The sequence below is a fragment of the Callorhinchus milii genome, unplaced genomic scaffold, assembly GCF_018977255.1.
Source record: "Callorhinchus milii isolate IMCB2004 unplaced genomic scaffold, IMCB_Cmil_1.0 Scaffold3, whole genome shotgun sequence".
Classification (NCBI taxonomy): domain Eukaryota; kingdom Metazoa; phylum Chordata; class Chondrichthyes; order Chimaeriformes; family Callorhinchidae; genus Callorhinchus; species Callorhinchus milii.
In genome coordinates, this window is record NW_024704744.1 from 71,105,540 (window position 1) to 71,123,170 (window position 17,631).

General features: G+C 37.8%; 1 protein-coding gene across 2 annotated transcripts in view; it reads right to left on the bottom strand.

The window, feature by feature from the left end:
• Positions 1-5,401: 5,401 nt before the first annotated feature.
• tmem178 (transmembrane protein 178) overlaps positions 5,402-17,631 on the bottom strand; it is a 15,478-nt gene continuing 3,248 nt past the window's right edge. For both annotated transcript variants that reach the window (XM_042333368.1, XM_042333367.1), the window contains exons 3-5: positions 9,136-9,249; positions 8,303-8,440; positions 5,402-6,482 (exon numbers count right to left, since the gene is read on the bottom strand). In XM_042333368.1, the coding sequence (XP_042189302.1) occupies positions 6,241-6,482; positions 8,303-8,440; positions 9,136-9,249 (494 nt within the window). In that variant the 3' untranslated portion in view covers positions 5,402-6,240. The remainder of the gene's footprint in view (positions 6,483-8,302; positions 8,441-9,135; positions 9,250-17,631) is intronic.

Consider the following 17,631-nt stretch of genomic DNA (forward strand, 5'->3'; position numbering starts at 1 on the left):
CATTGTGTTTGTTAGTTTGGTTTCTCTTGCATGTGCTCAATGAAAGGAGTGTTACATAAAATTTAAAGCCATAGTTAAAACCAACTTAAGTTGAACCCTTGACCAACGAATCCAAAAGCCCTAAATTTAAATCCTGACTGTCAATCCAACAAGACACTATGTACCGATACTACCACCTCCAGGTTATGTAATGTCACTGCTGCTCTGAACAGTTTCTGCATGTTGTTGAATTTAATGGATCTGCAACCATTAAGATTAGATTTCTAATAATTCACAGATACAAATGCCCCTCCCCTAATTGAGCACTTTATATGCAATTGTAATGATATTATTTCACACTACATATTTAAAATATTTTAAATTAATTTGTCTTGCTGCATTTATTTCTGTCAGCCTGTGAAGTAAATAAATGAGTGGCAAGCAAGTCTGCCATCAACACTGTAACTGAACATGACTGTAAAGGTGTTTTGCAACAGAATTTGTTTGATCTGGGCATTTAATATTAAAAAAAAGTACTGTATTGCGTTTGTTTGTTGCTAACCCACACGCCCCACATGTACAGCACTAGCTGAAGCTGAAAGAGATATAGCAGACTGGGTTGATGTGTTAAAAAAAACTGTTAAAAAAAACTTGGATATAAATGCCAGTTCAGTGATTGTCCTGTTTGAATATCTATTGACAAATGTTTTCCAAATGATTTATGCTTTTGATATTAATGTACTCTTTTTGAATTAATTGTTCATTACAATATTATTATTTGCTGCTTTATATAGGCTAGAGCTGCGATCACACCAGAGTCACATTTTTTCTCTGGTATTTTTTGCACAGCATATGCAGCCATAATCGACTGTTCACTGAAGCAAACCCCTGTGGTTCCTTGGAATGGAAAAATAAGAAGTTCCAGATGACAACATGATTTGGGAGTATTCCATCGACAGCAAAAACATTGTGTGAATCTTCATAGCTTTTCAGTGGGATTTTTAGGCTCATGAAGAACCTTGAGTTTAGCTGCAGCAGCTGTTGTGTTCACAGTTTATATACAAGAAGGAAATTGTAGCATTGGGAGAGTGCAGAGCAGATTGACATGGATTTTACCAGGGATGAGTGGATACGGTAATCAAGAAAGATCGGACAGATTGGAGCTTTTCAATCTGGAGATGCTTGAAAAGGGGTCTGATAGAGATGTTTATGATTATGAAAGGATTTGATAAGGTGGACATTAATAGTCTATTTCCACTTTGTTAGTGAGTCTAAAATGAGAGGGTATAAATGTATAAATGTAAGATAGTCAGTAGCTGTAAACACAACTTTAAAAGGAACTTCTTTACACAGAGTGTGGTGAGAATGTGGAACTCACTACCGGAAGCTGTGGTTGAAGCAAAAAGCATCAACACACTTAAGTGGAAACTTGAGGGAAATTGGTATAAGAGAGGGTATTAGGAGGGTGGAAACTTGTGCAAAGTATAAGTGGAATGATTATGTATTTTGTAGGCAAACACCTCAGCTCATTTGCACACAGCAATGGCCCCAAAACAGCCATGAAATGAACAACTAATTTTACTTGGGGGAATGTTGTCCAGGACACCTGGAGAAACTCCCTTCACGATGCCACGATGGCTAATTTATAAAAGGAGAATTTTGTTTTTAATATAGCCTTACAAAGACATGGTCTAACTAAACTAAGAAAACCGCATGATTCAGAATGGGAGGAAATTATATTTTTCAGGGGTGGGGTGGGGTGGGGGTGGCAGAGCAGATAGAATCAGCTATTCGCAAGAACAAATAAAACTAGAATGGGTGCAACATTTTTTGTGTGTGGTATGTGTGATAGTTAAGTGTTATTTTTTTCTTTTAGTGGTGCACATTCTCAGACACTGAGAGATCAGTGAGACATCATGTTAGATTTACACTGCTTTTGAGAATGCTCCATCTGCACAGCCATAAATGCCCATCTACTGGTTAGTCTCTGAGGCTATCTGCTTGATCACAGACCAGCGTTTCACCTATTTTACAAGAACTGTCACTCATGAAATTTACTAACAGTTGCCTGAAATTTTATGGAACAGTGATGACATTCTTGTCATAGGTTGTGGTTCCACAAATCAGCACCACTGGACTACTTGCCCCAGAGGTGTTGTCTGCTCAGCAGCCTCAAGAGCTGATCAGTTTCCGTCCCACTGTGCAAATAATTCTGAGGTCAAGTTATTTCTCAATTCACAATAGCACCGGGAACTTGGCCTGTGCACTCCTACAAAGGAACCTGATCACTCGGCGCACTGTAATGAAGATTTCTCAGTAACTGGATGGTGCCAACTTGGATCAGCTGGTTCCATTCTCACCTTTGGATAAGAAGGTTGTGGATTGAAGTCACATGATAGAGTTGAATTCATTTCCAGGGCAACACTCCAGTACCAGGGGTGGGGGGGCTATAATAAAGGGTTATTATTTTATTATGATGTTTCATCCAAAGGATAGCACCGCTGATAATGCTATTATCAGAGGTGCTATCCTTTGGATGAAATGTTATAAAATAATAATCCTTGCATTTCATATAGCGCCTTATCACGTCTTTGAGACGTCTCAAAGCACTTCACAGAATATACTATAAAGTGAATTGATTGTATATTTTGTGGGCGAAATGGTCCAACTGATGTCTAATGTGCTTGTTCTTCAGGTCGACATTAATGATCCCAGTATACTATTTGAAAAGAGAAGGACCAGTAATGGTCAGGACACCAGGAGAAACCCCTTTCTATTTTAGAGTAGTGCCATGTCCATGCCCATTTGAACAGGCAGATGGGATGGGTTTTTTTTAACGCCTCATCCAAAGGATGGCATCTCCAACAATCCAGCGCTCCCCCAGCTCGGCAAGGGAGTGTCAGATTATTGCATTTCCAAGAAAGAAATTTCCATGTGAATGCTTATTACCACTTAATTCACATCAATGCTAGTGTTTACTTGCACATGCTGGTAATACTCAGCCATAACACCAGATGGGGCTGTTTGAAGAGTCTATATCTCAGCCCACTTTGCAACTACTTTGATACAGCAATTAATTTTGTTGTTGGGTGTAACTTTCCCAGTCAAAACTTCTGAAATATTTCAGTATGAGGCTGTGATGGTTACTCTCTCTATCTGTCTTGACCTTAACGATGAGTAGTATTATTTATCTAAAACAATGCAGCCCTCATTACCAATTTTCCTTTTTGAATGGCTTGTTATCTCCTCGCTGAATGTCTCACCTCTCTCTTAGGGTAAAGCAAAGCATTTGGATCCTTTTCCCTTTCACTGGGTACAATTCAGTGGGTGCCGGGCACCTAACCCTAGCCACTGCGCTTTCTGTATGAGCCGTGACAATTGAGTGACAGTGAGCGTCAATGGCCGGTCAGGTATTCAACCGCACCGTCATCACTGCTGAACTTGATGCTGTCCTGATCCAATGTCTAAACGTACAACGGCCTCCAGATAGCTTGTCCCTCCCTAACCCGGCCAATTATAGCAACCTGCTACATCAGCAACTGACCAGGGACTTGTAGGGGTTGTTTCCTTATTTATTAATATGATTTTGGACACATTGGGATGCCAAGTGCAGCGCTTTCTAACTGGCTATTTTAATGACAAATCTGAGTCTGTAACCCTCCAGTTACCATTAGTACACCACACTGATCTGCAGGATCTCCACTCTTGATGAAATCTTCTGGGGCATGGTTCTTGCTGTTTCCATTGCTGGCACTTTCTGACTGAACCCAGTCCTTGCTGTTCACTGTCTGCCCAGAACCGTGCACACACAGGCAATCATAGAATTTATTGAACATTTTTCTGCAGCTGTGTATTATGTGGAAAACAGGCAAAAAATATGCTGCCCATCCTTTAACTAGGTTGGCAGTTGCAGACACTGATCAGCTGCCTGTGGAGCTTTTATTATTATTGCTGTGCAGAACATTGAGCCACAAGGTTGCTTCAGACAGGCAAAGTCTCCCTCGAGCTATGCTAATGTTTGACCTCAATCACATTGACATAGTGTTTCAAAGTTGTGTGTGATCAATGTGGCTTACCTCAGCTTAAAATGGCCTTTTCCCACATTGACTCGAGCCAGTTTTCCCAAAATAATAGTGCCTTAGGTCCTAACATCTGAGTCAAGCAGTGTGCTTCAACCCTTCTTTACTCAGACAGTAATGAACAACCGGACCAGATTGCCAGGAAACGTGGTTTAGGCCAGGACACTGGATTCATTAGAAAAGCAGCTTAATGCTGTGATGGGAGGACGTTAGGGTGGATATTCTGAATGGATTAAATCAAATAGGCTGAAGAGCCTTCTTCACCCCAACCTCTTGCAGCCTTATGACTTAAAACATAATTTTCACTTAAATTGTCTCATTTGAAGTAGTGACACAAGTAGTTTTAACAGTATAAATTACACTTTAAAAAAATTTATGAATAGCCTTTTACGTGAGTAAATTATGGAATTGTTATGCAGTTCTGTTAGAACAACATATGCTATTTTGCTCAAAAGCCTTGTATGTGTTATTACATTGAGACATGCACAGCTCCTATTTATGACATATTTGCAGTAAGTACAGTGCTATTTGGTTGCATTTGTTAGTGATTGTCAATTTGAGGTTTATTTTATGTAAGAAATCTCATTCACTAAATATTAATGCTGTGAATTGCATATTCATGGTGATAGCTTCATATTCAGTTAAATAGTTACTTACTGAACAACACAAAACAATCCATGATTAGCGAAAGAAGAAATAACTTTGCTGCTGGGTATATTTATTGAAGGAAAAGGTTTTGGTAACAGATTTGTTGGCATAAATTTTCCAAAAATATGGTAATTAGCTAACAATGTATGAAAACATATCCACCTACAGGGAGTATCTGCTTACAATATCTACACAAAGTAACTACATACAGTATCTTTGTACATCATCTATGTATATATTATCTATATACAACATCCTTGGCTGGTATCTGCAAATCTGTTGTAAGTTCTTTATTTGACTATCAAATAGGCATTTGCTTACAAAATAAAACGTCACCACAGTTTACAATAAAATCCTATGAAGCGCTGAGACATCTGAATAATAATAATAATAATAATCCTTGCATTTGATATAGCACTTTTCACATCGGGAGACCGTCCCAAAGCGCTTCACAGAACACACTGTAAAGTGAATTGACTGTATATTTGTGGGCGAACGCAGCAGCCAATTGCTCACAGCAGTGTCCCACAAACAGTCGTAGATTGAAAATGACCAATTTATTATTGTTTTGGGTTTTGGAGGGATTATTATTAGGCGCTGTGTGGAGTAAGGAAACTTGCCCAAGGTTTCGACCTGCCTGGAATTGAACTCAGGTCTCTCGCTTGTAAAGCGAGTGCTCTAACCACTGAGCTACAGGACTCCACAATGATGTGATGAGGCGCCAGATCAAATGCAAGGGTTATTAAAGAAAAGCTGCATGTTTAAACAAAGAATAAAGATAGAAGACAGAGTAACACATTGATGGAAAAGTTGCACTGTAGCAGTTAATCACATCTTGCAGTCACATGACGGAACTGAACAAATGACCACAAAGTATTTTCAGAATACGCTACTCACTATGTCAATCTGATATGCCTACAAAAGCCATTACTTAGTAAAATAGCCAACACAGATTGATTAAGGTGACATTTTGAATGTAAAAGTGCATATTGATACTGGACCTGACAGGTTTAAATTAAATGTCTCTTGTGAGGAGAAAAATAATGCAATATTCTCTTAGTAATAATACGGAGAAATTAGAATACAACAGATATTTTAAGCCTGGTCCCAGCAAAATATTTCCAGTTCCTTTTTGAATACACAGTGACGCAATAAAAATCCTAAAGGCAGCTAAGACCACAGGAGCAACAATTTGAAATCATTTCACCTAGAATGTCAAAACAGGAAGACTGCAGTGGTCAATAATAAAATAGTTTTAATTTTAAGGAGAACACATTCATTAATACATTACTTAACAGCATACTTTCTCTCTGTTTGATAGTTTTGCATTGTTCCCTACAGTTCATTCAAACAGACATTGCACCTTTAGGAAAACTTTGCCGTCGAAATAACTTTTCAGAATTTAAGGAGAAATACAAGTGCAGGTTAAGGAGAAATACATGTAATATTTGTACATGGCCCTCAAAACCACAAGGTCAGGCTTGAGAAGCAGTGGTCAACTCATAAACGTAAACGGTATTTCATCAGGACACACTCACACAGAGGAGTCTCTGGCAGACTTTTGTTGGATGATCTTGGTTCTTCTGAGGAATGGAAAGGCGGTGCACAAACAGCCTGCAACCATTGTTAATCCCAAACTGCACCACGCACAGAAAATGGACCAACTGTACCCATGGTCAACATCAATTGGCAGTGCATAGATAAATTTGGGTTGGCGTGACAGGTCGTAGGAAATGCTCGCCGCAAATGTGCAAAGAGAAATTGTGCAAAAAATTCCTGAAAACACAAAGAATCTACAGTTAATTATATCTGAAACACATGATTAACAGCTAAGAAAGCAACATATTTTTCAACAAGAACCCAGTGGGACAAATCTATGACAAAATAACATAGACGAAAAATGAGTTCAATGAAAGCTTTTCCTTTTTAAAGAATCAGCAGCCCAGAAACAATCTGTTACAAATTACAGAAAGCTAACTTTAGGTTGACATACCTTATATGTGTCATATATCAAGCGATCTAGGACGTTGCCCGGTGTGAGGGGTGCAACGTAATGCAAGTCATTGTTATTATATGAGCAAATAACAGAAAACTCACAATTGTTGACAAATGTTAATCATGAATTATGATTTTTTTTATGAATAGAAACACAAACAAAATTTATGAATACAAATTTGCAGTGGTGGGTTCAACAAATGTATGCACTTTTTATAATTGATAGGAAACATTAAAAAATCAAATGATTTCACTTATTCAGTTTTATATATGAATATTGCTTTTTGCTTTATACTGTAGCCCAAATACATATTTAGATTTGAATGTGGAACTCATTGCCAGAAGCTGTGGTTGAGTCGGAGAGCATCAATGTATTTTAGAGGAAGCAATGTGCACTTGAGAGAGAAGGAAATAGCGGGTATAGAGGAACGCTTGGGAGGGGGATTAGGAATGGGTGGAGGCTCACATAGATTATAAATACTGGCACGGAATAGTTGTGATGAATGGTCTCTTTTGTTGCTGTAGATTCTATGTATGTTATGTGTGGGAACACATACGCAAATACATTTTCCTCTTCAAGAATGCTGCTCTCCATCATCCACCCAATTCACCTGGGAGAGTGTGCCAAATCTGTGCCATAGCTTTCTCCGTTACTGCTGTCAAAAGCACTCTTGTATTAGATGACAGGAAGCATGGTTCAATCTAATTACAGTTACCTTTTTCTGATCGCCCTCCCACCAGCTTCACTTGATACTCCATCTTGCTGCCCAGCTGAGAGAGTCAAAAACTCATCCAACCAAGGAAAGCAATCTGGAACAGCATGCAGCTTTGGGACTCCCAACAATTGAATTTGTTATTGGGAATTAAGAGTTTGATTTAGCAGGATTATCATCCAAGAAGTCAGATCTGCTTGCAATCAGTCAAACCTGGAATCACACTGTTTGAACAAGGCTATAGAATGAGGTTATAGAGCCCCAATATTCTCTCTGATTCTCTCCTGAAGGCATTGAAACCCTGAGTAACTTTGGCTCCGTTGGCACTATCAGTATATTGCCCAATAGTATGTTTCCCAAGTGGCTATTTTTCATTTGTCAGCTTGGTCAGTGAGTGCAAGGTGGTATTTAACCATCTTTAAACAATGTCCTCATACATAATTGTGTAGCAGGGATTGCTAGATGCTAGTGACAATAAGAATTTACGCACACAGACATTTTCATAGGTCCTATTTCCATCAACTTGCAGGATGTACTTCCAGTAACCCATTTGCTTGGCTCTTATTCTTTATTATGGAATTCCATTAGAAATACTGCAAACTAGACCCCAATAAGTCTTGTTTTTTGACTAAAATATATAAATACTAGTTGAATTTTTATCTCCAAATTTCAGCTGTATCTTCAAAGTGTACTCAACTCAACATTTATAGCGATACTTTCATGAACGTAATTATTTTTTATAAAACTCTCATAGCTGAAAAGTATTCGTATAACACAACTGCAGAAGTAATATTTGTTTGCCTATAATCTGAAAGTAGCAAAAATGTAAAGAAAATCACTGCTATTGTATCTCTTGTAAAGACATGTAAAGAAGTGTTGGAAAATGACCTGCCATTAGGAATAGGAGACCTGCCACATGCTGAGTGAGACTTTCTTCCCAGAAAAAGCTGATTGAAGCCACAATGCACCCACAGAGCAGAACAGCAGCAGCCATGCCCAGAAAACCAGCAGTGATCCTCCTCAAATCTGAGTAGATAAAATAGGAAAATTCTTAGTCATTTTGGAAAAGCCATTAAAAGTATCCACTTTCTGTAGCACTTCAACACTGTGATAAACACATTCTATCAATTGCAATCTCAAGAAGTTTGTTTATATTTCAATAACGTTTGGAATTACCTTAGTACTAATCTGCCCCCATCGTGTAATCGTAGAACTCAGGCTCTTTATTCTAATTCCCCATAAGGTGAGCTCCCAATTGCAGATGTTCTATAAGGGCGTTAGAGGGCAAACAACAACAAGTTGCCCTTATATATGGCAAGGTAATTATTGAAAGAGATGGAGATACAATTATAACACATATCAACCCACACCAATACACAAAATGGAGAGAAGTAAGAAAATAACAGGAATGGTAGCTAAAAATATTGAGCTCTTGACCTCCATCTAGAAAATGCAAACCTTGAATTGAATGACTTCCTTTGGCAGAATAGCATGCAGAATGGAGGGGTTGATTTTTTTGCAGAGAGGAGAAATTATAATGACACTATATGTCTTGCTCTGCTTGAAAGATACCTCCTGCTGACAATCGCAGAGCAGCACTGATATAGTAGTCATGAAAACATCTCTGGTCCTAAACTATTACATGTTTGCAGCTACAGACAGAGGATAAAACAGGTAGCAGTAGTCAAAAAGAAATCTTGATAAAGCACCATTATACTTACGTAACAGATGCCATTCATCCTGCTGGATAGTTTTTGTAAGATTGAAAGGAATATTTCTTAGACGGATGGGTTGGGAGAAGTGATACTTGACAGATGTGCATTTCTGCGCAATTCCTAAGGGAAAATTGAGCTTAATCAACATTAGACAGCCACTAATTAAATGTCAATGAAGCTTTTAACAGGCTAGATCCAACCTCCTGTTTATCCCTTGTCCCCTCCACATTATCATCGGTGGCCATGCCTTCAGCCACTACGTCCCGAAACTTTGGAACACTCTCCTTCAATCCCTCTGCCTTGCCCCCTCCCTCCCCACTTTCAAATCCCACCTAAAGACCTTCCTTTTTGATCGTGCTTACGGGCACCTCCCCATTCCCTCTCCCCTTGGCTCGGGGTCAGACTCCGCTACTGTCAAGCACTCCAGGAGCCTGCGTGAAAGGCGCTAAACAAATGTAATTTTGTTGTTGTTGTTGCTATATAAATGCAAGTTGTTGTTGTTGCAACAAATGCACTTCCTAAGCACTGGTCACCCTAACTAACCGGTGTAGAACCCTGCCTGCTTCATGGTCATAAAACCCCCTATTCTAAATGACACTGTACTAGCAGTAGAATAACAAGCATTTATATCCTGGCCTTCAGTTCGTGAGAGAATGAACTATCAGGAAAGAATTTTACAGCATAGTTATATAATAGCCGGGCTCAGGCTCATCAGGTCACCCACTCGTGTTACTTCCTTCATGTCACACTCTAGAATGCTGTGTACAAGAAGCGCCGCTAATGTCACTTCCTTCGCGAAGCGTCATCATTGGCAACTTCACGTGCATAACGTGCCAAGGTCCACTTGACAGTTCATTTAAAAGTGCGTATCAAACATTAAAACATACAGTCCTAGTAATGTTTCACAGTGAATGAACTGACTAAGAGGAATTAATAGATTGAGGCCTTTCAGTCTTCAGTTTTTTAACTGCAAAAAAATTATAACACCAAATAACTGCACCAGGCACTTATAGCTCAGACAGAACCATATAACTGGTAAAAAATATTCAACACAAAATGAGGCCATTTGGCCCGTTATGTTTGTGATAACTCTCTGAAAGAGCTATTTCGTCCAATTCTCTGGCTTTTTCGGCATATCGCATCATATTTCTCCTTTTTAGATATTATCTTATTCCCTCAGAAAAATTAATATGGATTCTGATTAATATGAAGCTGCTATTTTAATTCAGGCATTCCAAATCCTTACAACCCTCTGTGTAAAAAAAAACCTAACCTTTTCCTTTGCTCTTTTGATAAATGTCTTAAATTTATGTACCCCAGTCAATGGCTCATGACCAGTATTAGCAAAACCCCTCATAAAATCAAAAACTTTTAGCAGGTCTCCCCAAAGCCTTTACTCATTGGAAGTGTGAAGGGGTGAGGCAGATGACCACTGCCTCCTCTTCTGCCCCCTGTACCCAAAAGGACATTTACAGGGAGTTGGGGCTGGAGTTTACCTTTTTTTGGTTGAACCAAGTGTCTGACACATGTGGAAATTTATCACTATTTTTGAAAGTATTCAAACCAGACTGAGATCTCCATGTATGTATACCACTTACGCAGTCTGGAATGGAGTGACCTGGAATGAGAAATGATTGCAGTGTGCTAACATAATCCAATGCTGTGCCCTAATGCAAATGTACATAACAGAAAGTATTTTTAACTTGAACTCTTTGGACTTACTGACTGAAATGAAAGAATATTTTTGGATTTAAGGTTAATTTTCATGAAAAAAATGTCCTTGGGTAGCATATTAGTTTGCAGTACTGTCTTTTAACGTCTACAGTAGGGTTCAAATCCAGCCCAGAACAATGGGATGAAATGTCGTTCTCTCTAATGTCTGCAAGGATTCAACATGAAATGTCAATGTGAGCCCATAGCAACAAACTGTACACAATTTGGCATTAATTAGCACAAAGATATCAGTCTCTGAAAAACATCAGAAAGGGAGCCGATGTACAGAATTTAAAATGTCACGATGGTGCACCTTATGGGTACCCTTGAAAGATTAGGATTCAGACTGCTTAGAAGCTTCACTTTTCATCTCAATTGTATTATTCATAGACCCAGCAGTGCCCAATTCTGAATTGGGAAAAAATGGGAACATCTTCCATTCTCTCCATATTAGCATCCCTCAATAATTAACTTTGCAAGATAACATAATTCTTAATATTTTGCAATACTGTTGTGACAAATGTACATATATATATGCCAGGCATTACTTTAAAAGAGAAGCTGGTTTGGATCCATAAGATAAGCTTTGCAAAATGTGCTCACCTCCTATTAACCAGAAGAGAAGCTTAAAAGGAAATTGCCTGTCTGTCCTCTTTGACAAGAAATGGTGCATGGCATTTGAGATTCCAAAAGTCACTGGAAATCACCCAAAATAAGTTTAAAATTTTAAACTATTGCAGCACAGAAACAAATCATTTGCACCGTCTACACTGCTTTCTCCATATAAACCATTCAATACATTCCTATTCTCCTATTCACTCTCCATACTCCATTAATATTCCTATTTTTCAATCATCTATCTAAGTCTCTTTTTAAAAGAATGCATAGGCTTTGTCTTATCAGTGATTGGTGGCAAATTGCAAAGATTTTTTCCAACCTTAAATTTCCCTTTAATTCTTTTTGTGATGATCTTAAATCATTGTACTTCATTGTGAAGTACTTTAAGACATTATCCTATGTGAACAGTGCTATATAAATTCAAGTTGTTAAATATGTGTCCTCTCATCACTGAAACGTGGCATATCTACGATTATTTAGCCTATCACAACAATTCTTAATCTTGAAATTCTTTATCCACTAATCTTCTAAGCTCTGGTGAAAACCTTTTCCATTGTTTTATATCTTTCTAATAATTATAATAATAATAACCCATTAAACTAAACAGAATATTCCACTTGTTGCTTTAATAAGGATCTGTACATATTCAACGTTACCTCTTTAATTTTGTATTCCATGCCTTTTGAAATAAAAACAAGGAAACTGTTTTGCTTTCCATGGCTTTATAAAATACAAATGCTATCACAATGAAAGTGGATTAATGCACCAACATTTTGTAACATAATACATTTAGGCTATGTTCTTTGGGCACAATTCCTCCAAATAGTTTGTTTTCCAACCTCATTCATACACACAGCTCTGTGAAGAGCTTTGAGACTTGATAAGGCACAATATAATAATAATAATCCTTGCATTTGATATAGCGCTTTTCATGTCTTCTAGATGTCTCAAAGAGCTTCACAGAATATGCTGTAAAGTTAATTGAAGGCGATTATTATGCACCAAACAAAGCCCATGTATTTTTGAAATGAGAAGGAGGGTAAATTCAGTCTCTCCTTCAATAGCTGGACATCAAATGCAAGGATTGTTATTATTAACTTGACTTGCAGGCAGGTTTTGGCATTGGTTAGTGTTTTTTGTTAAACTAACAAAGAAATTAAAAGGAAATGAAGCTTTCTGGAAAGAAATGGCCAGATTTCCAGATCAGCAAGGCACAAAAAGTTGCAAGGCATTTTTTAACAGGGGTCAGGCTGGGAATTGGAATGGCACTGAGTGGATCTTGTATATGCCCTTAAACAAACACAGTAAGCTCAAATGGCCTGTTCCTAACCTTGTCTTTGTTGGATTTAATTTCCTAAAAGTGTTTTAAAGTTCAAAAGAAAAGAATTATTGCTAAGATGCTGCCAGGTTTATTGAAAGTGCAGACAGCCGTCGCAAAATATTGCATTTATTTATGAGATAAATTGTATAAACATTCTTATTATTAACCAGGCTTCAGTCTCATAAGAATAATCCTTGCATTTGATATAGCTCTATATCATGATGTTGAGATGTCTCAAAGTGCTTCCAGAATATATTGCAAAGTGAATTGACTGTATATTTTGTGATGAAATGCAATATTTTTATTATTCATTAGATTTATTGAATTATTATTATTTAATAGTTTAATGAATCATTTAATAAAGTATTATTAAAGGTAGCTAAATACCACTGCTATTGAACTCTATGAATGTCTCACTGATATCTTAGAAACAAAAATTATCTAGGTAGCTGAAGAACTTGCTATTGATTGTGAATAATAATGTGACTTTAAAACGTAGTTGTGGAACATTTTGAATTCAGGTATAAAAATGGTTATCAAAAATGTCTTCTTTTCCTACCATAACAAAACCTCCAGAACTGTTTCTTTCTCTCTTTCTCCCATTCTAGGATTGGCTAGATATCTACTCCAAATCCCCTCCTTCCCCAACAAACCTTTGGCTCCATGCTTAAACTCCCCTTTCACAATAAAGTTCAAGATCAGACCTTCCTCACCCCTACCCCATCAAAGCTTATATGACCACAATGTCCTCACTAATTCTACAATATTCCTTTAACTGCACATAACTATTTTGAAAAAAGCTATATACAGTAATTCACACTAGACTGAGACCTGCATAATTAGCAAATTCGCGTAGGTAAGGAACCCTGTTAAGCGTGAAAATAGCTTTTTTTTAAAAGCGTTAAGAGTAGACACTGGTTGGTTAAAAACTTTTATAATATAAAACAAATAATCCTTGCTTTGACAGCGCCTTATTCTTCTGATGTGAAAGGCGCTTTTCAAATGTAATTTGTTGTTATCACGTCATTGAGATGTCTCAAAGCATTTCACAGGATATATTGTTAAGTGGATTGACAGTGAGTTTTGTGGCCAAAACATGTTAATGTTTGATGGAGGACAGTTCTTTCTTTGAAGGTCCAAACTGCTCCTTTGTATAAATTACCTACTCCTATTTAATTCACTATAATCATCAAGACATAAATATTACTGGCAGTAAATAGAGAACAACAAACTCAATAGTGAAACAATATCCTCCTCATCTACTTATGCTTGTCAACATATTCTCCTGTTATATGATAAAGACCAGGAGACGTATTAAAGAAATCAGTTCCATCCTCTGATATCTTTCCTGCTCATGTTTTTTGTCTCATTCAAATCTTTTGATTATGTCTCTTATGCAGGAGTCTCCTTCAATAAAGGACCAGAAACTTATCACTTAGTCTGTATAATACCGAATTGAAGAATTTTTGCAATCTGAAATTTTAAGACAAAATGGTTTAATGGGCTAGGTTGAATTTTGGGCCTCTGATAACTCTACCTATTAAACCTAGAAATAACCATTTTTGGAATATGTCTGCTTTCCTCCTCCTTATCTCAGATTATTACTCAATATCAATAACTTAAGACTTATATAATGTCTTTTAAATTGGTGCCATCTCAAAGCAGTTTACAGAGATCAGCAGAAACAGGAGCAAGGTGGGAAATGGGGATATAGGAGGGAGTTGACTGAAGACACAGTTGAAGATGTGGTTGTTTATAAGCAGAGAGGGAGGATGTGAGGTGGAGGGATGCTGGAAGATATTTCCAGAAAACAGGACATGCTAGCTGAAAGCTCAAACACCGATAATAGGGTGTCAAAGGTGCAGAAGGCCCATTTACAGAGTTGAGGGAATGGCCGGAGGGGACTGCAGAGGTAGGGTGGGCAAAGGGCATAGAGACATTTGAAACTCAGAAGAAGCATCTTCACATTTCAGAATTATTCAACCTTGGAGGTGGACTGGGGTAACACCATACGTAACATGTATGATCAATACTCATGCCAGAAAAACCAAAACCACTAACACCAGTGCAGCAGTCAAAACAGAATATCAGCGGTAAGGCACTAACATTTTCACAAGTTTCTGGTGACTGTGGAATACTCTCAGTGGGGAATCAGTGGGATATGTCAGATGCTGATTACCAAAAAATAGCAATCCTCTGGTTTCTCCTTTTATAAAAACAAATCCTATCACACACAGGTAACAAAAAGATTACTATTTTAGCCCAGATGTAAGCATGATACATGATAAAGAAAGGAATAGAGGGGTATTTGGGGAGGCGAGAGAGAAGGGATGAGGATGGGCAGAGGCTAATGTGGAATATAAACACCTGCATAGACTAGCTTGGCTGAATGGCCTGCTTTGATGCTGTAGATTCTGTGTAATGAATGTAATTTTAATTGCAATTGAACCATTATTTGTTGATCCTTTTTTGGTCAGAATGGTGTCTGGCACTTGCAGAAACCAATCACCATGCTTAAGAGAATCCGAACCAAAACAGAGAGTTCTATGCATCCCACCTACACAAGGAAATTCCCAAGATATTTCCCGATCAGAAGTTGTTGGGAGTACAATCTGTTGTCTCTTATTATTGCAGTTCAATTTCTTCAACTGTTTCCGTGTTCCAGACAACCATATTAATTCCATCAAGCATCTGTTACTGTTAAAGTTGTCTGTGACTGACTGTTGTTTTCTCACCTAATATATTAAAATTCCTTACAATTACACCACGAACTTCAAACACTTCTATTATCATTACCATGAGTCAATCATTGGTAGAACCTGTTCCTTCACATGACTCTCTGATTCCTGTATTACCTTTTCTAAATCTCAGCAAAGTGTTTTGCTCAATCCTTTCAGCTTCTTCAATTCTGTTACTCTTGAAACCTACAGTATTGGGATCTTATGATACACTGTAATTTAATGTTTCAGTATTTCCTTTGCTCCTTCTTCTCATAACAATATTGTTAGATTTTTACAAAATATCAGTCTTCTATTAGAAACAGAAAGGAAATAAAAGGAATAAAAGGAAATAAAATTGCCAGTTTATGTTTTTTATTCAACATTTGTGTTGTTACTGCCCTCTCCATGATATATTTGAAGACCTCACTTTAATTATTTCAGGCAAGGTTTTTAAAATCCTGCCATTTGTTTTCTACAATTGATAATAATCCTGAAGTCCTGTAGCTCAGTGGTTAGAGCACTCCGCTCGCAAGCAAGAGACCTGGGTTCGATTCCCGGCAGGATGAAACCCTGGGCAAGTTTCCTTACTCCACACGCCTGATAATAATCCCTCAAGAAAAAAAACAAGAAAAAAAAATTGGTCATTTCAATCCATGACTGTTTGTGGGACATTGCTGTGCGCAATTGGCTGCCGCATTTTGCGCAGAAATATACAGTCAATTCACTTTACAGTACATTCTGTGAAGCGCTTTGTGACGTCTAGAAGACGTGAAAAAGCGCTATATCAAATGCAAAGATTATTATTATTATAATCAACTTGGTATACAATGTAACCTTGCTAAGACCACCTGGTTGAAGCAGAAAGCATCAATGTTTTTCAGAGGAAGCTTAATACATACAATGATGGAGAAGGGAATAAAATGGGTGTTGGAAGGGGAGATTAGGAGGTTTTAGCAAGGACAGACAAGTTGGGTCAAATGACCTGTTTCCCTGTTGCACAGTCCATGTAATTCTATATATGTCGGTGATAGTTGAGAAGTCATAAATTGCTTTAAAAACTAACATTTAAATTCATTACAGAACAATTACAGCAGAAAAGTCAAATGTTCCAAGGCTCAGAGGTGGAAGGACACAATGGAAGGACACCTCCTTGCTTTGTTAATTGGTACATATTTTTATGTTCAGCCTATCTCTGTACTCTTATCAGAACATCAAAGAAAAGCTATATTCCCTTATGAAAAGGATATTCCTTCAGGCGAGTGAATGTCATTTTCATTGTCATATTTTCAGATGGTTTCAACCAGGATCCAGATCTCATCTTTCAAATTCATAATTTATGAAAAGTTTATTTTGTATTCCTAATCTGTCATTTGGTTGGGATGTTAAATTAGAATCAGCCCTGAATGTTTCAGGTAAATGTTAGAGATCCCACAAAAAAATTGCGTGTTTGTGGCCAACGTTCCTTCAGATACCGTGATCAGCCACCTCATAGCTATTTCTAAAATGTTGCTGTGCAATTAGCTGCTACAAAAACAGTTACTACACTGACTGTAATTAAGTATGAAGTGCTTCAAAACACCTGGAAGCAAAAAGGTGCTTTAAACATACAAGTTCTTTTAAAAATGCAAAGTCTCTTAATTTGCTGCCATGAAGTATTGTAAGACATTTTTTAAATGTAAAAGCCTTTATTAAATATTCCAGTTTAATTTAGAAACAAAAAACATTGTGTTGTCCCCAAAAGCAGCCTTCCGGCACAGCACTGCAACTTGTGCATTGTGTTTGTAAAAGCCGAGCTGTGGATAAAAGATCTCTACCTCAAGTCCCCTCATGAGAACAGAAGAAAGCTTTTGGGAAAGTTAGTCAATTTCAGCTTTAACACAATAGGCAGGAACCACGTAGAGCAGATAGAGTCAACTGGGAGCAAACGCCATAACCCAGAGTTCTTATTGTTATGGTACATCTGTCCTGTAGCTCAGTGGTTAGAGCGCTCCGCTCGCAAGCAAGAGGACCTGGGTTCGATTCCCAGAAGAGGGAAACATTGGGCAAATTTCCTTGCTCCACACGACTCTGTTTAACCTCGCAGCAAGTAGGAACCTGGTTGTTAGCCGATTGGCAGATTGCTTTTCCAGG